Source organism: Misgurnus anguillicaudatus, chromosome 14, assembly GCF_027580225.2.
Source record: "Misgurnus anguillicaudatus chromosome 14, ASM2758022v2, whole genome shotgun sequence".
Taxonomy (NCBI): domain Eukaryota; kingdom Metazoa; phylum Chordata; class Actinopteri; order Cypriniformes; family Cobitidae; genus Misgurnus; species Misgurnus anguillicaudatus.
Window position 1 is genome coordinate 12,313,342 of NC_073350.2, and position 24,595 is coordinate 12,337,936.

General features: G+C 40.7%; 2 protein-coding genes across 8 annotated transcripts in view; one reads left to right on the forward strand and one right to left on the reverse strand.

The window, feature by feature from the left end:
* LOC129427621 (inter-alpha-trypsin inhibitor heavy chain H3) overlaps window positions 1–24,595 on the forward strand; it is a 106,975-nt gene that overhangs the window by 33,829 nt on the left and 48,551 nt on the right. For 2 of the 7 annotated variants that reach the window (XM_073875886.1, XM_073875887.1), the window contains exon 2: window positions 12,169–12,213. The exons of 2 other annotated variants lie outside the window; for them this stretch is intronic. In XM_073875886.1, the coding sequence (XP_073731987.1) occupies window positions 12,169–12,213 (45 nt within the window). Of the gene's footprint in view, window positions 1–11,694; window positions 11,822–12,168; window positions 12,214–12,329; window positions 12,354–14,024; window positions 14,180–18,602; window positions 18,708–18,791; window positions 18,955–19,138; window positions 19,250–19,415; window positions 19,545–21,029; window positions 21,147–21,239; window positions 21,409–22,496; window positions 22,623–22,775; window positions 22,958–23,116; window positions 23,303–23,834; window positions 23,972–24,150; window positions 24,300–24,595 lie in introns of those variants that run through there. 3 more of the 7 variants (XM_055184239.2, XM_073875884.1, XM_073875882.1) reach the window with 3 other exon arrangements.
* Window positions 2,325–10,857, reverse strand: LOC141369456 (uncharacterized). The gene is made up of 3 exons (XM_073875888.1): window positions 10,142–10,857; window positions 7,678–7,783; window positions 2,325–7,228 (listed from the first exon to the last, which is right to left on the reverse strand). The coding sequence occupies exon 3, from the start codon at window positions 3,513–3,515 to the stop codon at window positions 2,577–2,579; it is 939 nt and encodes a 312-aa protein (XP_073731989.1). The 5' UTR covers window positions 3,516–7,228; window positions 7,678–7,783; window positions 10,142–10,857; the 3' UTR covers window positions 2,325–2,576.

A 24,595-nucleotide genomic window follows, 5' to 3' on the forward strand; every position in this document is an offset into this window, starting at 1 on the left:
TGAACCCCTCTAATATCCTGGTATCCAGGGGCGTCATGCACCAATTTTTTTTAAGGGGGCACAGTGTCAACAGCTCACAGAAATTTGTGCATACACAGACATCAAACTAAATATTATAGAGCTTTCAGTCTTTTCCATGGCACTTACATTTCTAACAATCTGAAAACCCCTGCTTTCATGCAAAAACCTCCAAAATAAAAGTGATGACTAACTTTCATATCAAATACTATTCAATCGGAATAATGACACATTTGCATCATATTTACATCTGAAACTGCATGTTTTATTTATTTAAGTCTAACAGGCCCATGTGTTCATTATTCTGTGAACTATTCTTTTAACAATCCTCTTCATTTAAAAAGGGTTTGCGGGACACCTATAACTGATCTAGCTTTGCTTTAATTTCAACAGCTGGATAATTTTGAGGTGAAAGGTCAGGCAATTTCTCAGGATTGGAAAACCATATTCCCTGATGAAGACTACGTATTTGGAAATTTCATTGAGCGTCTATGGGCGTATCTGACCATCCAGGATCTCTTGGATAAAAAGTCAGCATCTTTAGCACAATGAAAAAGGCCACAAATATATATAAAAAATTAAATAAAAAATAATATAAATAAAAATAAATAACTAAAAGAACAATAAAGTAAAATGAAATGTTAAAAAAGAAAAAAGAGAAAATAAATCCAATTTGCACTGATTGTATTTAATTATTTTAACTAAGTTTCAGTTAGTATTTTCTTGCAGAAGTGAGAATTTTCTAATATTGTCTTACAGAGACAAGGGTTCACCAGAGGAGAAAGGAAACGTCACAGATGAGGCTTTGAAACTCTCACTGAAGTACAACTTTGTAACACCACTTACCTCAATGGTCGTCACTAAACCTGAAAGTGAGGACGCGCTCATTGCTGATAAGTTGACTGAAGGTACGATAACACAAACTACCAACATGTTAAAGCATTCAAATTTCAGTCTTGCCCTCATACACTGTAAAAAGTAACAAAAATATATAGTTTAAGTCAAATTAAGTTTTTCAATTGTTACCAATTGAAGTAATTATTTAAGTTGTTCCAACTTTCCACTTTTGACAGTATACAGATGGTACAGGTGGTTGGAGTAATTGCATCATTTTGTAACACTTTCTATGAAGCCTGTAATGCATTTAATGCATTATGATGCAGGTATAATGTCTTAAAAAACATGTTGCATTATCTCATAAATAATTGTAACAACTCCACATAGTTATGAATAATTGTAGTGTATTTGAAGTATAAGTTATAATGTATCAGAGTTTTGATGTCTTGACATTGCATTATATTTACATTATAAAGCCCACTTACAAATACATTATAATTATTTGCAATGCTGATATCGCTAGTTTGGTGGTTATATTTCCTCGCATTAACTAAATTATGAAGACTAAATTTTCTGAATGTTATTCATTCAAATGATGAACATATATATTTAACATTAAACTAGTGAATTCATTACATTTTCCTGTTCTCTTTTGATTGACAGGATATATCGGCCATGACTATCAGCTGTTTTTAACTGTTTTTGAAACAATTGCTTTTATCAACCGTTGTTGGCCGATATATATCAGTGCAGCTCTAATGATAGCTTGTACTTATAATGCATTATAACTAGTATGGTAACTATGTGGAGTTCATTATGTATTATAAAACATCTTGAAAGTTATAATCACGTACATTAAAGTATAATGTATTGTAAATGTTGTTGTACGTGTGTTACAATATACTATTGTGTTTTATAAGGCATTATAAATACAGCTTCATAAAAAGTGTTACTGATCATTTAGAATCCATAACATAATACAACAATGTTATTTTTTTACAAATAAGCACAGAAATTGATTGATTATAAGTGCATTAAGAAATTGAATAAGGTTCATTATTTGTTCCTTGGTCAACTTAAATGCCAAAACTATATGACACTCATTACTTTCTATACACTTATTCACAGTGCAACGAGGAAAACCTCAATTCTCGGGTACAGGTACGTCTATACGCTGCCACACTGCAAGCATGTAAAGGGTTACACTGCAACAGATTATATGTTTAAGTGTATTTGTTGAATTCAAACTTTTTTTTGCAGGTTACAGTGCAGGATATGGTAAGAGCTTTATTTCTGTAATGAGTAATTAATGCATGCACAATATAAGGTAGAGTCAGATTTTACTTACTGTGTATCAAAGAGAGCCTTTTTTTTTGCAATTGAACAGTTGATGGAGATCCACACTTTTTTATTGAGCTATCACAACAGAATGATGCCCTGTGCTTCAACATTGATGACAAACCTCTCCAGGCCATTTGCGCCCCGCAACGTCAGCCAGGGGGCCTCTGCCCCTTGTGTTCCTTTCTTCCCAAATATTTCTTGTGAAAGGCTTTCTGCAAACAACGTTACCTGAGAGCCCGTATCTACCAGGCATTGTACTGTCTTGCCACACACTTTTACCTCCGCTATTGGGCTATGCCCAATCATCTGGTGCCTGGGATTATTTCTTCTGGGGTCTTCCCGAGGGTCCCCGGCCACACGACCCACTGTGGCCGGCCGATCTAAAAACCCCCTTCCGATGCCCTATGAGGCCCACACTGGCGACTGATATGTCCTGGTTTACCACAGCGATTGCAAATAGGCCGCCCTTGGTCATCCCATTCAAAGCGGGGCCGGTTAAAGCGGTCTGGACGTCCGGGCGGCTCTCGGCCTCGCTCCGAGTATGTTCGTTCTCGGGGGGCCGGCCTCGGTTCCTCCCGCGCCCTTCCTTGGCGCAACTCTCCCAGGAGAGCTTTAGACAGCTCCGATATCTGTTCCTGGACGTCTTTCAGCAATTCTGCCTTCAGGGCCTGCTTCCAATCCGCCCGCTCAGGTGGTGTGGGTGCCAATTCGCTTACCGCTGCACATACTGGAGCCTCGCTGACTTCGACCTCATCACCTTCCAAGGCCAATGCCTCTTTCCTAAGGTCTTCGAAGGTGAGCCCGGGGTCCCTCCGAAACTGGACCCGCAGGCTCTGTCTCACGGGGCCCTCCTTCATCCCCAGGAGGAACTGGTCACGTAACAAGTTCTCCCCGTCTCCCAGCCCATGATCGCGTCGGGCCTGTAATCGGGTGAACTGCTCCCGCAGCCTCAGGGCAAATGCTCTAATGGTTTGTCGGGGGCCTTGCTTAAAGTTAAAAAATTGGGACCGGAGGACAGCTACAGGGGTGTGGTCACCATATTGTTCGGTGAGAAACTGGAATACAGTCTGGGCGGTGGCTCTAACTGCTTCAGGGGCGGCTTGCACTTCTCGCCGGGCTTCTCCCTCTAGGGAGTTTAACACAAACTGGAGCCGCTGGGCGGCGCTGAGGCCCTGCAGGTCGGCCAAATATTCTAGTTGGGCCTTCCACTCTGTCAGTCGAACCTCTGACTCCGCTCCTCCATACTTCTGCATCCATGGGCTGCCCATGATGATGGACGTGGCACGGGGTGGGGCTGCGGGCCCCGCGTTGTTGGTCATTGGGCGACCCTGGTTACTCAACTCGAGGTGGAATCCTGCCGACTACGCCAAAATCTGTCACGGCTAGGGGCTGGCTGCTAAACCTAAAGCCACGCCCCTTCTCAATTTCCACCTCGAGGAGGTCCCCAAAGCCAACCCAATGACCAAACAACACGAGAGCAGGTAAGTATTAAAACAAACTTTATTTAAATATTTAAAATAACTGGGGAAATGGGGAAAGGGGCAATTAAAACTAACTCCTCTCTGCCTTCCAGACAGACCACAGCACGGGAGAGTGGCAGAAAGGGGGAAGAGCAACGGGGGCTCCAGGGGCTGGTGACCCAAGTGTAGGGGGGAGGGGACGAGGGAACACAGGCTCCTGCCAATCCCGCTATCCGTGGCGCCCTCCTCTTCTCTCCTGGAGGCAAAAGACAAACAATATGAATTTGGGGTTTTATCTCTCTCTCTCTACTGTGGGACCTGTGCCACGTCGGGCCGATACTTCTCTGCTCACTCCACTGGGTGTTTCTCTCCACAGGGTTCGACTGGGACGCGAAGACTCGTTTAGCCTGGGCTGGAATCGCCTTCGCCTGTCGGCTTGCTGGTAGCTCGTGGTAAGTGTGGTCTTTCTTCCACAGGTCACTCTCCTGACCTTCACTCTCGCCTTATCTCTCTCCTCACAGGCCACTTAGACACAACGACACAGTTAGTGCAGCTTAATTACTTCTCACCTCTCTGCTGTTTGCAGCTCGGGCGTGTGTGACTGTCCACAGTTCGTTCTACTGATGTTCACTCTTGTTCTCTCTTCCTTTACAGGCAGCTTGGACACAATAACACAGTTAGTGCACATGGATACTTCTCACCTCTCTGCTGCTTACAGCTCGGGCATGTGTGACTGTCCACAGTTCGTTCTACTGACGTTCACTCTCGTTCTCTCTTCCTTTACAGGCAGCTTGGACACAATAACACAGTTAGTGCAACTTGGATACTCCTCACCTCTCTGCTGTTTACAGCTCGGGCGTGTGTGACTATCCACAGTTCGTTCTACTGACGTTCACTCTTGTTCTCTCTTCCTTTACAGGCAGCTTGGACACAATAACACAGTTAGTGCACGTGGATACTTCTCACCTCTCTGCTGCTTACAGCTCGGGCATGTGTGACTGTCCACAGTTCGTTCTACTGACGTTCACTCTCGTTCTCTCTTCCTTTACAGGCAGCTTGGACACAATAACACAGTTAGTGCAACTTGGATACTCCTCACCTCTCTGCTGTTTACAGCTCGGGCGTGTGTGACTATCCACAGTTCGTTCTACTGACGTTCACTCTTGTTCTCTCTTCCTTTACAGGCAGCTTGGACACAATAACACAGTTAGTGCACGTGGATACTTCTCACCTCTCTGCTGCTTACAGCTCGGGCATGTGTGACTGTCCCCAGTTCGTTCTACTGACGTTCACTCTTGTTCTCTCTTTCTTTACAGGCAGCTTGGACACGATAACACAGTTAGTGCAACTTGGATACTTCTCACCTCTCTGCTGTTTACAGCTCCGGCGTGTGTGACTGTCCACAGTTCGTTCTACTGACGTTCACTCTCGTTCTCTCTTCTTTTACAGGCAGCTTGGACACAATAACACAGTTAGTGCAACTTGGATACTTCTCACCTCTCTGCTGTTTACAGCTCGGCGTGTGTGACTGTCCACAGTTCGTTCTACTGACGTTCACTCTTGTTCTCTCTTCCTTTACAGGCAGCTTGGACACAATAACACAGTTAGTGCAACTTGGATACTTCTCACCTCTCGGCTGTTTGCAACTCTGGGTAAGTGCAGCTTTTCCTCAGCTCGCTATACGGTGTTGTGGTCGACATTACACAGGGCGGGCTTACGACAGCTGGCCTGCACAGAAGGCAAACGGCGACGATTTTCCCAAGGGGGCGCCGGGGGCCAAAACCCTCTCGGCGAATCCGCTGGTCAGCAGGGGGGCGAACCGTCACAACCGTCTCACCGGGCCGAGCGCTGCCCTGTCCTCAATGCCCGTAGGCCGATCGAATGCCAGACAGGGGCGCCCCTTTGTAGAGACCACGGGGCGGCGGAACTCCTTCGCCCCTCACTCTGCCACAGATAGAACACACAGGTAAAGTAGCAATATACAGGTTCGTGTTTGTACTCACACACACGCACTGCCAGCTTCCAGGTCTTCACCGCCGCACTCCAAAACTGTCGACACACAGACGGAGCAACTTCCAAGGCCCACACCGTCACTTTTCACTTAAATCGCACACAGCATACAATAGTTACTGTTACACACAGCCGTCAGCCTCTCCGTCTCTTCCTCAGTGGAGGGGATGATGCGGGGTACGTCTGACAAGACACACAGCACTTGCACAGCAACCCACAGCAAATACACAGCACCACTTCAACGTGAAAAGGTTTTCAAATGACATGGACTCACCCACCACACTACAGGTGCACACACGAGACGCCCAGCGTCCTCCACTTCGCTAAGGACAGATGGGGGCGATGACACTACGGCCGGGACGTTTTAGGTCTGCTGCTATGGCGAATGTAATCCACTTACCCCTGCGGCTCACCTACCACGCTCGATCGGGGGTAGGGCCGCTTTCCTCTTCCTGGGGGCGTTCAATAAAACACAGGTTAGTAGTATGTTTTCGGATCAAATCCAGAGCCGATACTCACAGCGATCTTCTTGGTATACAGTTTACAAACGGCTTCGTTTCCTTACTCCTTGGTTACTCCAAACGTGTCACATTTACCGTTGTTTTCTTCTACCCACAGGGTTTCTGCTTACGGTAACATCCGCTGAGAACTATGAGAGGGAAAGAGAGAAAGTGCAACCAACTGCCAACATGTAACGGACGAGCACAGCTCCGTACTTCAACTCACAACTAACGCACCCAAACTGTGGTTTACACTGCCCTAAAATACTCCTCTGTGTGCCGTGATCCTCCAATCGACCGGCGTTTCTCTTAAACGCCCACAGCTGCGCTCTATTTCGCTGATTACAGCCCTTGCGATGCTACCGGATGTCCGGTGTTTCCTCTTCCCGGTCTGGGCGGAAACATCCGGGCGGAACCAAAGTTTCCCGACTTTCGGTTCCGCCCAAAAGATCGTCACCTTGTGACATCAGTAATAGTTTATTTTGTTTAAGTTACTTTTTTGGACAATATACATTGTTTCTTTCTGTATCTAAACTGCATTGCATGTTTTATTTTGTGCAAATAGACATTTAATATTTCTTGGTTTGCTTGATTTTTCAGAATATTTTAACCAAATGCTTTCAAAAAGTGGTGGAGACATGTCCCCAGCGTAAATGACACCTATGCAAATGAAAACGGTTTAACTTGACAGATGAAAATATAAATGTACCTGTGACTGTTAGATTGATTGTGACCGAGCTGAGATGTTTAACTCCATTCTTCATAATGAACATGAGCTGATATTCTCCACTGTCTCTCTCTCTCTCACATCTTCTATTCCGAGATATGAGTTGTTTTTAGTGATCCACTGATCCACTCGTACTGAGTAATCTAAATCTAAAAGCAAATCTTCAGGTTCATCTTGGTTTCTCCAGTTTGTTCTCTGTTTCTGGCTGAACCAGAACCCAGTTGTGATGTTGATGTTGTTTGAGTTATTGCACCACACACTTACCCCTGTCCCCCTTACAGCACAAATATTCAATTTATTACAGGTTACATTCAAGTTATCCAATGTTAGAGACCCTGAAGAAGAAACGGTAACATTATTAATATTTTTTGCCCATCAGTGTGTTCTGTCCAATATTTACCCAACGCTGAGTTTAAAATAACTCAGAATCTAAAAAAGGATTTAAGAGATGTATTAATCATAAAAAATAATGATAACTTGATTGTTGCATTTAAAGGCGGAGTCCACGATGTTTGAAAAACGGTTTGGAAAAGGAGACGGGCCGACTACCAAAACACACTTATAGCCAATCAAATCAAATCAAATGCCGGGTTGCGTATGTGTGGGGCGGGTCTATCAACAGAAGGTCCAGATTCTATTTTGGTAGGGGCGTGTTTGTTTAGGTGATTTTAAATATCAACATTGGCTTTCAAACATCATGGACTCCGCCTTTAATTCATATAAACTTTCACATTGTGACCATTAAAACATAATGCTTTATATACAACAAAACTGTCATTTATACCTTGAATGTGTAACAGCAGGATCAGTGATGAGAGTCTGAAGTTCATGATCTCACTTTGTAAAAACTCACGTATACCAGACACAAACCAAAATTTGTTTTATTTTTCCTGAAAAAAAAAGTTTAGTTTCATTGTGACCCTCAATTCATTAATGTGTTATTGTTGTTCAGAATCAGATCTGCTGCTTTACAGTAAAATCATCATGACAGTAACACACAACTGTTATAACAACTAAAATAATTAAGATTGTAATATTTTTTAAGTTGCATATAATTAAAAGGTTAGACATAAATACATTACACAGCACAGTTCTCTGTCCATTCATCAGCACTTGGTAGATGATCTGATAATCACTTGCTTTCTTTTCCTAAATGAAGTTGATGTGTACATCAACATGTACATATCTAGCACTTGCTTGCACCCTCCCCAGAATAGTGTATTTATATATTGAGTCTGAAACTCTTTTAAAGAATGATGTCATTTATTTTTCAGTAAGCACGCTCTTAAAACGAATGTGTTAAATTAACACATCTTGTGTCTAGTTAAGGACAACACATCTCTGTGTTATTTTTAGAACAACACACTTTGTGTTGTTTTAACACATCTTGTGTTGTCCCTTTTATTTATATGAACTCTAAATCAGCACGAAATGACACATAGGGGCAGTTTCCCGGACAGAGATTAGACTAGTCCTAGACTAAAATAAATGAAAGAGCTGTCCAAACTGAAAACAACTTACACTTACATATCTTAAAATACATCAGGGCCCTTTATTTTACTTCAAAATGCACACAGGTAACGTTTTTAGTAAGGCATGTTTGTTAAAACTAGTTATATTTCCTAATTAAACTACAGCCTAGTCCTGGTTTAAGCTAATCCCTGTCCGGGAAACCACCCCATAATGTGTTAATTAACACATAATGTGTTAAATAGTTTAACACAAAGCAATGTGTTAAAATCAACACACCCTGGATGTGTTAATTTTAACACATTGCTCTGTGCTAAACCATTCAACACACTATGTGCCGCTTCCAACACATCAAGTGTCATTTAAGTTCATAAAAAATAAAAGGGACAACACAAGACGTGCCAAAACAACACAAAGTGTGTTGTTCCAAAAATAACACAGAGATGTGTTAAATTAAGGACAACACACTAGATGTGTTGTCCTTAACTAGACACAAGATGTGTTAATTTAACACATTTATTTTAAGAGTGCAGTGAGTGACAGGAGGTGCAAAAGTAGCAGAAAATTACAATTATTCATTTTAGCTTGTCAAACAAAATATTATGGTTTGGTTTCCCAGACAAAACCTTACAAATTAACAAAATATATTGATGTGTATCTTGACACAAAACAATGGCACTGATGTATGTTAAGATATGTCAGTGCGGGATGTTTTAAGAATAGAAAAAGCTCTGTCTAGAAAACTTCCTCTATAGGTCGGTTTCCTGAACGGTGTTTAAAGTGTCATGAAACCCCTGTTTCGGCAGCGCCTCTTAACACCTCTGATTTAAAAAAAAACCTTTCTGAAAAGGGGTGTTGTTAACTGGGGGTAAAGTGGGAGGGTAGAGTGTGGAGAAAAGGTTGAAATTGCATAAAGGAGGAGTTCCATTAAAGAACAAGTTCGGTATTTTACACTTAAAGCCCTGTTTTCAGATTGTTTATGATGAAATAGAACGGTTTTGACTGAAATTTGGACATATGATGCTGGCCCGAGAATTTTCGCACTGTAACAATCCTTCCAAAAATGCATTAAACTTTCATTTACAAAGACGTGAAACTCAGCGAGTGGTCAGGGGTGTTCACTGATATGCTCACACAAAAATTGCTGCAAAAGATGCTTTCCAACAGGTTTTATCGTAGTTTTTGTCCAACTCCATTGACTTATATTGGATGTGCTGTGAGGTACGATATTAATCCGCGCCGGGAACTTTGTTTGTATTCTTGCAATTGGCAAAGGCGGATTATCACCACCAACTGGTCTGGAGTGTCTATTATTCAAGCTCTCAGCTAAAGAATATACGGGTGTGAGGCGTTTGGAAAAATAGGTCCACAAGTTTACAACGAATGCTAAAACACCTGTTGGAAAGCATCTTTTGCAGCGATTTTTGTGTGAACACCCCTGAACACTCAATGAGTTTCACGTCTTTGTAAACGAAAGTTTAATGCATTTTAGGAAGGATTGTTCCAGTGCACCTATGCAGCCATTATAGATGTAGTGGGTGATACAACAAACACCCAAAAATTCTCAGGCCAGCATAATATGTCCAAATTTCAGTCAAAACCGTTCTATTTCATCATAAACAATCTGAAAACAGGGCTTTAAGTGTAAAATACTGAACTTGTCCTTTAAGTAAATAAATACTGCTAATTTGCACACAGACAACAAAGTTCAGGAGGAGCATGGTCATGTGATCCAACCAATCATTCCAAAGAGATGCCCAGAAATAGCCGTCCCTCACCTCTGTCCCGTGACGTTTTTTGCAGCATTTGGCCCCACCCAGGGGTCGTCGACAGTTTCGAGCACCATGTGACGTCAAGCTTTTTAAGCCCCCCACTACTTACCAAAGAAGAAATTTCTTTCTACCCAAGACCCCAGCCATTCTCTTTTTTGGGGACATCGGCCAACACTTTCCTCATGCACACCAGGATGCCAAATTCTACTCTACACTCTCAGAAATAAAGGTACACAAGTTATAACTGGGACAGTACCCTTTCAAAAAGGTATACCTTTGTACCCAAAGAGTGCATATTAGTACTACAAAGGTACGTATTGGCAGTTCAAAGACACATATTTGTACCTAAATAGTACATATTAGGAGCTTTTTAAAGGGTACTGCCCCAGTGACAGCTTTGCACCTTTATTTTTGACAGTGTACCCCCTATTGGCAAGACATCCGCCATTTTCCGCCTAAATTTCCACTCCGGCCCATCAAGCCGAATCATTGAAAAGGACTGTTAAAAGCGTTGAATCCGGGTTCTTTGTTTTCCTTTTGCGTCTCACTACCATTCATAACGGCATTGGACTTCTTGATGGACTTCACACAGACTACATCATGTCTGATCTCTTCCAGACCATTTGAGAAACACAAAAAAGCTCTTGCATAAAATTGTCACCTATACAGTCAAATACATTTGATGTGTAGTTTATTTCGGAAATACGTGCCATACTTGACAATGTGTCAGAAAGCGGTTTATAACAGTACCTTATTGATCAACTAAGAAATGAACACATCACCTGTCCAAACATGCCCTGTGTTTCAATGTGAACTTTGCTTATTTGCCTAATCAAGACATTTGATATGAATCACAGTTTAAATGCAAATATACCTCCAAAAGTATTCAGACCCCTTTCCCTTTTTCAATTTTATTTTGGCAGACTAAAACTTCAATTATCTGATTTTTTTTTGTTATTTATCTACCCTCAGTATCCCATAATGACAAAGTAAAAACCGATTTTTATCACATTTAAGTATTCAGACCATTTGCAACAACACTTGACCTAAGGTGCCTCTCATTTCTTTTGATCGTTGCTGAGATGTTTCTACACCTTGAATGGAGTGTAATTGTAATTGACATGAGTGTAGATTATTGATAAAACTGAATTTAAACAACAAAATATAGAGAAGAGGTGATGGTTTTTTTGTAAATGTAATGGCACTTTTTATACTTTTTGTCATCTTTAAATTTGATATTTTAATATTGTAAAATAAAGGTTGACCTACACAGCACTTTACAAACTTTTCAAATGTGTAACATCTACACAAACAAATATTGCTGAAGCAAACACATCAGGAAAACTGGTATTGGTATGTTACCAATATTTGCTCTTAATATAAATTATTTAAGATCACCCAGGCCTGTTATACATTATATATTCAACTAAAATTATCTTTAAAAAAAAGGACTGAACCAAACCTAATAAACACATACCCACCCTTATTTTGTCTGTGTTATTATTTGCTCTGGCACAAGAGCAAACATAAAGTGACTGGGGTTCAGAAATAATTGCTGAATGCAGTTGATGCAGTTGCACCATGTCTGCAAGTTGGACTGTTGTGTTATTCTCTCTGTTTGTATGTATTTTTGTACAATCAGGGTCTTTTGAGACATTGGTCATCTCAAAGAGCAATAAACAATGGGTAAGTCTTTGTTATCTTTGATATTTGCTGCTTTACAATCATTCAGTTAACTCATGTTAGCATGTCAGTCATCGGACAGAATACATTTTTTCTGTCTTTAATAGCAACTGCTTAAAATGAGGGAGATTATTTAAAAATACCAGTTACGTTAAATGAACCTTTATCTTTTATCAGGACATACAGTAGTAGTGATGTTTTATTAAAATGAATGTTTATATTCAATATTTAAAGTCTAATGGTCTGATAACAGGTTCTGGTTATGTCATTATTTTGATTAAAATATAAAGCAAATCAAATGATATTGTAAGTATGTTTTAAGTCTAAAACTTTACACAAAATGTTTTTAGTCCCACCCACAGGTCATCCAGGGCAACATGAACAGACTCTTAAAGGTATTGATTACTTTGCATTAGCACAAAGATTAGATGCATGCATTTTTTAACTACAAACATTTATAATTTTACACTGTTTATACATATAACACATGTTTAAATGATCTTTCTTACAGAAGCGAAGTGTGAACAGTGCACAGGTAGGAACTCTTCATCACACAACAAATGTTCCTGTAGTTCAATTGAAATAGCATTGTAATGTTCTGGCAATGCAAAGGTCATGGGTTTGATTCCCAGGGAACACACATAATGATCAAATAAAAATTGTTTTGAATAATGCATATGCCAAATGAGTACATGTGAATGTCATTCAGGATTTTCATTTGAAAGCATTGAAATCAATGAATGAGATAATTTTGCTCTGCCGTTGCTAGTCGCTGGCGGTGTGCATGCAGCTTAAAGGGGACATTCCAGAAGACGTTTTTAAGATATTAAATAAATCTTTGATGTCCCTTGAGTACATTTGTGTACAAGTTTTAGCTCAAAATACCATATAGGTAATTTATTGTGGCATGTTAAAATAGGCACTTTATGGGGCTGAGCAAAAATGCACCGTTTTTGTGTGTATCCCTTTAAATCCAAACGAGCTGCTCAGGTGGGCGGAGTCTCAAGCGCTCCCGGTGTAGAGAAGACAGAGCATCGAGGAAGATTCTCTCACGAAAGAAGTTAGTGAGCGATGTTAAGCATTATATATCTGAACATGTTTAAAAAGTCAATTATCTGTTTTATGCATACTAAATACATGTTTATCAGCAGATGGGAAACATTGTAGAATAAAAATAAAGACTTTTAGCTCTCATGCTGCTTTTAAACAGGCATAATGAGTTTCAGCATGTTACAATAAATTACACTTCCACAAACACTCAGAAGTTTACTTTTTGACCAAACCACACGAGCACATTTAAATGATCTGTAATAAAACAACACGTTTAATGCTTAAACTTTAGAGAAACAGATCAAATGACATGTTTAAGTTTATTGTGTACACATATTGCACACATTCGCGTTTCTGTCAGTCTCTCATCTATTTTGTAACTCCTCATTCATTTGAAACTTCAGAGAAACATTAAACTACATATTTACTTATTGTGTATGATAGTGAATACGCGTTGTTCACTCACTCTGTCTCGTGCAGTGCATTAATCCTCGTGTTCATTCATATAAACTTCAGAGAAACATATTAAACAACATAACTTACTTGAAAGCGAACCGTCGCGTTGCTCTCTCTCTCGTTCGCTCACTCGCTCTCTCTCTCTCTCTCTCTTGCACTAAGGTAACGTTAATCCTTTAGAACGTTAATTCAATCTTTAGAAAGATTATTAAAACTACAAGTTATAAGATTGTAGGCTCCTGTTTGTGTTTGATGGAATACAAACGCGTCGTGCTGTCAGTCATTCTTTCTCTCTGTCTATCGTACTCGTGCGGCCGTTCATGGTTGGGTAGCGCAGTTGAAGGGGCAGTATCATTATAATAAGATCCCTTAGCTACGTCATGCGGGGAGCGAAATCCGCATGACCTATTTATTCACATGCTTGCAGAGAGAGCCTTACCAAAACAAAGTTACAGGGTTGCTATTTTTCATGTTTTCTGGGTTGGTGGAAGCACTGGGGACCTGATTATAGCACTTAAACATGGAAAAAGTCTGATTTTCATGGAATGTCCCCTTTAAGTCAACCGAAATAATCGTGATTTTAACATCACATTACTAGACTTTCTCTTCATGTTCTGCCCTCATTTCCCTCCATGCCATTCAATGCACTTAAAGGTAAATTTGGGTCTGTTCCTCACACAAAGTCTTAAAAATCTTTCAGATAGAGGTGCAGAGCGTGAAGGTGGACTGCAAGGTGACATTACGTTATGCTCAGACTGTCATGACCACCAAAGTTCTCAATAAAGCCAACGTCTCACAGGAAGTCTTTTTTGAAGTGGAGCTGCCCAAGACGTCCTTCATCACCAACTTCACCATGTCAGTCATTTGTTTGTTTTTATATTATGATACAACCCCAAATCAAAAAAAGTTGGGACACTGTAGAAATCGAGTGAAAAAGGAATGGAATAATTTACAAATCTCATAAACTTATATTTTATTCACAATAGAATATAGATAACATATCAAATGTAGAAAGTGAGACATTTTTAAATGTCATGCCAAATATTGGCTCTATTTGGATTTCATGAGAGCTACACATTCCAAAAAAATTTGGGACAGGTAGCAATAAGAGGCCGGAAAAGTTAAATGTACATATAAGGAACAGCTGAAGGAGGACCAATGTTTAGGAAAAGTGTCACAGGTCAGAGCGGACCACCAATACTGTGGGTCACGCTCCTTTCTCTATTTCCACCCGAGGAGTTCCGGAAACACCCCAATGAACAGACAGACAAGAGAGATACAATTGTAACAAAGCTTTATTTAAATTAAGGGAAAATGGGAAAGCTTCTGTGACTGGAGGACACAACGTGCAACTCAGGACACCAGCGTTAACTCCTTGACTTGGGAGGTGGGACTTTAACTCCTTGGCTCACAGGTAGGCTCACAGGTAAGTACTCGGGACTTGGTCTCTTCAACTCACAGATTAGTATACAGGTGAGTGTTCGGGACTTTATCTCCTCGGCCCACAGATGGACATACAGATAGGTACTCGGGACTTGGTCTCTTCGGCTCACAGGTGGGCATACAGGTAGGTACAGGACTTTAACCCTTGGGCTTGCAGGTAGGTATACGGGCAATTACACAGGGCTTTAACTCTTGGGCTTATAGGTAGGTATACAGGGAGGTACACAGGGCTTTAGTTCTTGGGCGTACAGGTGGGTATACAGGTGAGTACACAGGGCTTTAGCTTTTTGGCGTACAGGTAGGTATACAGGTGAGTATACAGGGCTTTAGCTTTTGGGCGTACAGGTAGGTATACAGGTGAGTACGCAAGGCTTTGGCTTTTGGGCGTACAGGTGGGTATACAGGTGAGTACACAGGGCTTTAGCTTTTGGGTGCACAGGTAGGTATACAGGTGAGTATACAGGGCTTTAGCTTTTGGGCGTACAGGTAGGTATACAAGTGAGTACACAGGGCTTTAGCTTTCCGGCGTACAGGTAGGTATACAGGTGAATACACAGGGCTTTAGCTTTTGGGCGTACAGGTGGGTATACAGGTAAGTACACAGGGCTTTAGCTTTTGGGCATACGGGTGGGTATACAGGGCTTTAGCTTTTGGGTGTACAGGTGGGTATACAGGTAAGTAAACAGGTATTTGGCCTTTGGGCGTACAAGTAGGTATACAAGTGAGTACACAGGGCTTTAGCTTTTGTTCGTAACAGTGGGTATACAGGTAAGTATACCAAGCTTTAGCTTTTGGGCTTACAGGTGGGTATACAGGTGAGTACACATGGCTTCGGCCTTAGGGCGTACAGGTGGGTATACAGGTGAGTACACAGGCTTCAATTCTTCGACATACAGGTGGATGTTCAGGTAAGGACACAGAGCTTTAGCTCTTCTCCTTCCAAGTGGCTGGAGAGAACATACAGGCAGGACGACAAGGCTTTTAACTCTTCGCTCACAGGTGGATATGCACAGGTGCAGAGCTTTAGCTCTTTAGCGTACAGACTGGTGGAAGAAGACACACAAGTGAGTACACAACCATTGACTCGAATGGGCATACAAGGGAAGATTCAGCACTTTAGCTCTTCGGCATACGGGCAAGGAGGTAGGTAAGAACACAGAGCTTTAGTTCTTCAGCGTACAAGCAAACATACAGACCAGTGGCTGGTAGCAATGAGAGGAGACACGGCGATATGTAGGTAAGGGTGGAGGCTTTAACTTTTTGGCTTACTGGTTGAGGGAGGCAAGCAACATCCAATCTCCTTTTCTCACACAGCTGACCATGGCGTCATAGCATGAACTGGCATCTGGAAACACTCAACAGTAGGGCTGTTATACGTGAAGGTAACGTAAGAATATCCCAACAGCAGTATGCAAGTACAGACACTCCCTTTCTTGACCCAACGCACAATAATCAAAGCCAACACTTACTTTCATGGCCACAGCACCACCACCAGGCGATGAGGAAGGTCGACCAGTCCCCCAGTCATGGACATGTGTTGGAATACTGTCAAGCATGAGCACTCTGCTCTTCTCAGGCAGAGCTCTTCCCTCGGTCTAGAACACGATTACTGAAAAACACTGATAAAAGCACTGCACTGCAATTTTCCTTGTGTATACACTCAAAAGAAATCACCCACTGCACTCCACACACACACACGGTGATATAAGGCCAGTGGTACGTATCCAGCCCGGGCTCAGAGTCCTGGCCAATAGTGCAGTCTAGGCATGGGACAGACACAGAGGGTATTAAGGTCGCGAACTGGGGACTCCCTCCTCCTCCTCTGCCACCTCAGTTCAAAGTAACACAGGGGAGGATTTGGGCTTTTGTCAAGAAGACAGCGCTAATACTACTGGTAGCATAAAAACGGGAAATTTTCCCAAACTGTCGGAGTGTCCCTTTAAATATCCATACTTCACTTCTCATAACACAGGACAAAGGTTCAAAAGCATTAACCCACCAGATCCGCTTCACTCTTCCTCTTCTAATGCATATCCAGTACACTCCGTTCTTTGTGCCCTCCAAACATCCGGTATTCCTTCAAGACACACCACACAGTCATGAAAGCACAATGTAAACAAATGGCTTGTCACTTATCTCCTCCGTGTTTCATGTATAAATCTCCTTCTTCCCACCACAGCCTGTAAGTCCAAACAGCCGTTCTCACCACGACATCAGTTGCTTCCGCCTCGCCCCCTCCCTCTTGATGACCCAATCATCGATCGACACATTATCTTCACACACCTGATGCGTATTTTGTGTGATTTCATTGCCCGGAGTCGACCGGAACCTGCCAGGTGTTACACTGAAATCGGCCCAGGCGGAACTATTTCCAACACTTTAATTCCACCTGTATATAGTCACCCCGTGAAAATAGGAATGTTGTCCCATTCTTGTCTAAAACAGGCTTCTAGTTGCTCAACTGTCTTAGGTCTTCTTTGTCGCATCTTCCTCTTTATGATGCGCAGAATGTTTTCTGTGGGTGACAGATCTGGACTGCAGGCTGGCCATTTCAGTACTCAGATCCTTCTTCTACGCTGTCTTGACGTTGTAATTGATGCAGTATGTGGTCTGGCATTTTAATGTTGTAAAATGCAAGGTCTTCCCTGAAAGAGATGACCTCTGAATGGGAGCATATGTTGCTCTAAAACTTGGATAAACCTTTCAGCATTGATGGTGCCTTTCCAGATGTGTAAGCTGCCCATGCCACACGCACTCATGCAACCCCAGACCATCAGAGATGCAGGTTTCTGAAATGAGCGCTAATAACAACTTGGGATGTCCTTGGCCTCTTTAGTCCGGAAGAAATGGCGTCCCAGTTTTCCAAAAAGAACTTCAAATTCTGATTCATCTGACCACAGAACAGTTTTCCACTGCCAAAGTCCATTTTAAATGAGCCTTGGCCCAGAGAAAACGCCTGCGCTTTTGGGTCATGTTTAGATATGGCTTCTTGTTTGACCTATAGAGTTTTAGCTGGCAACGACGAATGGCATGGTGGATTGTGTTCACCGACAATGTTTTCTAGAAGTATTCCAGAGCCCATGTTATGATTTCCATTACAGTAGCATTCCTGTATGTGATGCAGTGCCGTCTTAGGGCCCGAAGATCACGGCATCAAGTATGGGTGAATGCGAGGCAAATTGTAAAGCGCTTTGGATTGCCATAGGTCTGTTAAAAGCGCTATATAAAATGCAGTCCATTTACCATTTACCAAGTATGGTTTTCCAGCCTTGACCCTTTCGCACAGAGATTTTTCCAGATTCTCTGAATCTTTGGATGATATTATGCACTGTTGATGATAATAACTTCAAACTCTTTGCAATTTTTCTCGGAGAAACTGAGAAAACTACTTTTCGCTGCAGCATTGGGGGAATATGTGATTCTCTGCCCATCTTGACTTCTGACAGACACTGCCACTCTGACAGGCTTTTTTTATACCCAATCATGTTACCAATTGACCTAATAAGCTGCAAATTAGTCCTTAAGCTGTTCCTTATATGAACATTTACACTTTCTGGCCTCTAATTGCTACCTGTCCCAACTTTTTTTGGAATGTGTAGCCCTCATGAAATTCAAAATGAGTAAATATTTGGCATGACATTTCAACATGTCTCACTTTCAACATTTGATATGTTATTTATATTCTATTGTGAATCAAATATAATTTTATGAGATTAGTAAATTATTCCATTCGTTTTTTACTCACAATTTCTGCAGTGTCCCAACTTTTTCTGATTTGGGGTTGTATATTTAGCACATACTGTAGTGACACAACAGCTTATTGTTTGTTTTTTAGGGAAATTGATGGCAAGACATATACAGGTGAGGTAAAGGAGAAAGAGAAGGCCAAGGAGCAGTATGAGAAAGCTGTATCATCTGGACAGACTGCTGGACTGGTCAAGTGAGAAGATAACACGAAACGGATTTGAAATGGCTTATGCTAATTTCCAGGTCACGGTCTAAAATGTTGTATTTTATGTTTCAGGGCTTCAGGTCGAAAGATGGAGAAGTTCTCAGTTAATGTGAATGTTGCAGCAAACAGCATTGTCACATTTATTCTTACTCACGAGGAGCTTCTTCAGCGTGTGTTTGGAAAATATGAGCTCATGATCAGAGTCAAACCCAAACAGCCGGTCCAGCACTTTGAGGTTCATTATTAACTAACTGCTGTAACTCTCAATGGTCACATTTTAGCTGTAGATGATAAATATTGTGATTATCAAGTATTAGCAGAATCTGCCTTTGCTATGTTACAGTACATCCAAGCATTTAAATCGCAAAAGCTCAGATAACTTAAATAATAAAACTGAATGAATCTGCCCTGTCTCCTAGATTGTGGCAGATATCTATGAACCTCAAGGCATTGCATTTGTAGATGCTTATGGCACATTTATCACCAATGAACTGCTCCCGCTAGTGGAGAAAACTGTCACTGATAAGAAGGTGAAATATTGCATACATCTGATTCATTAATAGACTACATAATTCTACTAATACAGCATTATATTAGTATACAAATATTAATAGTACTTAATCATGTTTGTTGTCCTATAGATAATGATGATAGTACAGTTATGACAGTTTAAACCTCTTATCCCCCTCTGTTCAGGCCCATGTGTATTTTTCTCCAACAATGGACCAACAGAGGACCTGCCCTACCTGTGAAGGTACACTCATCGATGGAGATTTCTTTATCAAATACGATGTCAACCATGCTAATGACATCGGGCACATCCAGGTCAGATATCATTAGGATGCAAAAAATAAATGCAACACACATTAATACCATCACCTCATTAAAATGATCATATTGTCGCTGTTGGACAGAAACCTTGTATCTCCATTTTCAGTTTTTCGCATAAATCAATGGTACAGTATTGGCTTTTACATCAGCCTGTTTTTTTTTACTTTTTTTAAAACCATGCAACAAATTCATTCACACAGCACTTTGGTCCCAAAAAAATGCAAACGTGTAAATGTTCTGGGATCGCCACCGTAAAGAGGACCTAGTAACATTGCGGTAACATACACAGAAAGCATTGTGTGTGAAGAGGCAGAAAAATTGCCTAAGGGGCGAGCTGTATAGTGAGGACGCACATGTAATCACAAACAGATGGTTATGGTTCAGCTCTTTGACCCAGGGTTTTAAACGCAGATCAACATTCGCAACATGAAATGTCTAAAGAAACTGGACTAAAGCTGAGATCGGGGGCTCGTCACTATCCACGCTGAAGCTAAGATCATTCACTAGCATAACAGAGGGCATCACACGCTCCTTATGAACTAAAATGCACACACGTGGTTTCTTAATAGAGATAATTAGCAAACTTCAAATGCTGTGGAAAAATATCTTTACGAGATCTTTACGCACAGATTCTGGAAAATCACTGGCAGTGTGAATGAACCAGAAATCAAAATCCCAGATGCATTTTCTGGGTATTTTCCATAATCTCTGTGTGAAAAGAGCTATTTTAAATGAATCGCAGTCAAAAACGTGTGGTGTCTGCGTTTTTGTAATGTAAGCAGGGTGCGATTTGCTGGGGGGGCAGATATCCCCCCTCTGGCATTGCTTTTTTTCTATTAAACATACTGTATGATTATAAACAAGTGCTTTTGCATGTCTGGCGCAAAGCATAAAAAAATTATCAGGTACAGTTTAGGTTCCGTAATTGTTTTATACGTTTCTGTAACAAAGGGCAGCTTGTCAGTGAAAGCTGTGTAGTAAAAGTAAACCTTACTCCCCAAACTTAAGAAGTGCTCTAGCAACCAACGTTAGAGCTCATGGCCTTCAGTCTCCTTGTTAGAGCGTCCGAATTTCATGCCAGACCAGGGGTGCGTTTCCCAAAAGCATTGTTAGCCAACTATGGACACAAGTTCCGTTGTTTCAGCATAGTTCAACAATTCGGGTGTTTCTCGAAACCATTGTGTTCATCAACATGGTGCAAATTACGGATGTGCGACAAAGTTTTTCTTTGCTTTCTGGAAACAGTCGTGACAAGCTAGTTAGTTTTTCCAACTATGCATCGTACTATGGTGGTTCCTCAGTGAGTTAAATAAGGATCTGCTTCTAGGAATATGTACAGTTCAAGGAAAAGTTCAAGTTCAAAAGTTTCATGTATTTCAGCAGTGGAGAGATGTTTATTAGTCTAGCATTTGTTGTGAGATTTTGGCCTATAAAGGGGCCAATGAAAATAATAATAGTAAGTTATTTTTCCTTCCACAGATTGCAAATGGATACTTTGTGCATTTTTTTGCACCAACCAGTCTTCAACGAGTTCCAAAGATGGTTGTTTTCGTTATAGATAATAGCTACTCCATGGTAGGAACTAAAATGAAACAGGTAAGTCCTGATGTTTGTAAAATACCAAACTACTCTCAGTACAAAATACCTGTCATGTTAAACAAAGACCTGTGTTTGGTGTCTGGATGATAGACCAAGGATGCAATGTTGACCATTCTTGATGAACTTCCAGAAGACGACTACTTTGCACTTATCGTGTTTTCAACAACCTTTATTTTATGGAGGCCACATTTAAGCAAAGCAACTCAGGAAAATGTGGAAGAAGCAAAGAAATTTGTCAGAACTATTGAAGTTGTTGGAGGTAAGTGCAAACAAGACATTGCCAAGACATTATTATTGACCAAATAATAAAGGCTTAAAGTCAAAATGACAAATTATTAATTTGGTGCAATTCATATGCAACCCTAGCCTGACGTTGCCATACTCAATTCTAGTCAGAATTTGAGTCTGATACCGCTCCATTGAGCTATAATTATGAGGCGTGTCTCAACCGAAAAATGCCTCTGCACTCAATTGGATAGACCTACGACCAATCAGAGCAACCGAGTGTGTAACGTATGTTGAAATTACGTCTTTGCAGCCTGACCGAACTGGTAGTTATTTCGCTACAATGACACTAACATTGTGATTATACCGAGTTAGCGAATGTACATCAACACCTATTATGTTTACAACATTTCGTTTATATTACAACATGAAGTATTTACTAAGTCATAGAGTAAGACTATCTTACCATTTGTACGTTAGGTGAACTTCATCCACGACGATAGCCATTACGTTTGCTTGAAAATATTGGAGCCTAGCATGTCCCTTGACTTATTCAGCAACCACGATTCCGGGCTTCCGAAAAGAAGCTGGCAATGACCGCTAATTATATCCATCTCGTCGTGCACGCTGAGTTGCATCGCCGTGATAACGTTACCCATTTCAGTTGCGACCAACTTTTGCCGAATAGGACATCAACAAATGCCCTGCTCGCGTTTCTCTGTTCCTCTTTTAAAATCAATGCTCTGTCGATATCTTTTAGTACAGACTCAATGTCAGAATCCACACATCTGAACTCTACAGCGGCAGCCATTCAACACACGCGCTCTTTGGTGACGTGGTTCATTACGTTACTGTTGATTATCTGTCCATCATCGTATAAAGCCCGCCCTGACAATTTGATTGGTTCGAACAGCATTTGTCCTAAAATAGTAGCTCCTCAACGCAGAAACCCCAGACCCATCTTCCCGTTTACAAAATCTTGTGGGCGGGGCTAAGATGGGCTGGCACCCAGGCTAATGCAACCCAATTCCCATAGTCAATTTTCATATCAGCTTACTCATTCAAGTAATAGTGTTAGCATTATTTCCGAAGTACAGACCTGTATTTTTTTGTTCATTTCAGGTACAGAAATGCATGACCCTATGATACATGCTGTGAAGATGCTTTATGAAGAAAAACGCAATGGTACAGCCCCAAAGAAAGCCATTCCAATGATCATTCTGCTGACTGATGGAGAACCAAACCAATGTATGCACACAATTTCATTTTTGGGTGAACGGTTTGTGTGACTATCCAGCAGTTTTTTTATATACATAGTTCTCTGCTTTTAAAACATTGCATTGCTCTTGCCTGTGTATTTTAAATAATTGAAAGAATAATGCATTTCATACTCTGTTTAAGATCCAAGAAGTCTTCCTGAGATCCAGGAAAGCATTCGTAATGCCATTGGTGGGAACTTCAGTGTGTTCTCTTTGGCCTTTGGCAGAGATGCAGATTATGGATTTTTGGACATTTTGAGCAAGCAGAATAATGGAGTAGCACGCAGAATTTATGAGGATTCAGATGCTCCACTTCAGCTAAAGGTATTATGTATAACAACGTTTGGAACTTCTGTATAACAACATTATAATGTAGATTCCTTTAACATTGATAAATATTGAAATCAGTTGCTTGTGTTGCCATTAGTTATTGTGAAAAGCTGAACACTGTCACTGATGGTTTGCTAATGATTTACTGTCAAGGGATTTTATGAAGAAGTGGCAAGTCCTCTCCTTTCAGACGTGAATTTTCACTATCCTGATAACACTGTTAACTCGCTGACAAAAAGCCACTTTAAACAGCTCTTCAACGGCTCTGAGATCATGGTCGCTGGCCAACTTAATGACATTGAAATGAACAACTTTTTGGTTGAAGTATCTGCACAAGGGGTGAGTGTATCAAACATCTTATATTGAAATCATACTATAGACCAAAGCCCCTGTCTGAAAATAGATAATTTTAAAATGTTAGATTTTTTAGACTGTTTTGTGTACAGTATACTAATATTAATGAACCCCTCTAATATCCTGGTATCCAGGGGCGTCATGCACCAATTTTTTTTAAGGGGGCACAGTGTCAACAGCTCACAGAAATTTGTGCATACACAGACATCAAACTAAATATTATAGAGCTTTCAGTCTTTTCCATGGCACTTACATTTCTAACAATCTGAAAACCCCTGCTTTCATGCAAAAACCTCCAAAATAAAAGTGATGACTAACTTTCATATCAAATACTATTCAATCGGAATAATGACACATTTGCATCATATTTACATCTGAAACTGCATGTTTTATTTATTTAAGTCTAACAGGCCCATGTGTTCATTATTCTGTGAACTATCCTTTAACAATCCTCTTCATTTGTAAAGGGGTTTGCGGGACACCTATAACTGATCTAGCTTTGCTTTAATTTCAACAGCTGGATAATTTTGAGGTGAAAGGTCAGGCAATTGCTCAGGATTGGAAAACCGTATTCCCTGATGAAGACTATGTATTTGGAAACTTCATTGAGCATCTATGGGCATATCTGACCATCCAGGATCTCTTGGATAAAAAGTCAGCATCTTTAGCACAATGAAAAAGGCCACAAATATATATAAAAAATAAAATAAAAAATAATATAAATAAAAATAAATAACTAAAAGAATTTGCACTGATTGTATTTAATTATTTTAACTAAGTTTCAGTTTAGTATTTTCTTGCAGAAGTGAGAATTTTCTAATATTGTCTTACAGAGACAAGGGTTCACCAGAGGAGAAAGGAAACGTCACAGATGAGGCTTTGAAACTCTCACTGAAGTACAACTTTGTAACACCACTTACCTCAATGGTCGTCACTAAACCTGAAAGTGAGGACGCGCTCATTGCTGATAAGTTGACTGAAGGTACGATAACACAAACTACCAACATGCATGTAACTGCTCAACATGTTAAAGCATTCAAATTTCAGTCTTGCCCTCATACACTGTAAAAAGTAACAAAAATATATAGTTTAAGTCAAATTAAGTTTTTCAATTGTTACCAATTGAAGTAATTATTTAAGTTGTTCCAAATTTCCACTTTTGACAGTATACAGATGGTACAGGTGGTTGGAGTAATTGCATCATTTTGTAACACTTTCTATGAAGCCTGTAATGCATTTAATGCATTATATGATGCAGGTATAATGTCTTAAAAAACA

Excerpts from the sequence above, each read along its gene's own strand:
- LOC141369456 (XM_073875888.1), bottom strand. The coding sequence starts at position 3,515 with ATGACCAACAACGCGGGGCCCGCAGCCCCACCCCGTGCCACGTCCATC.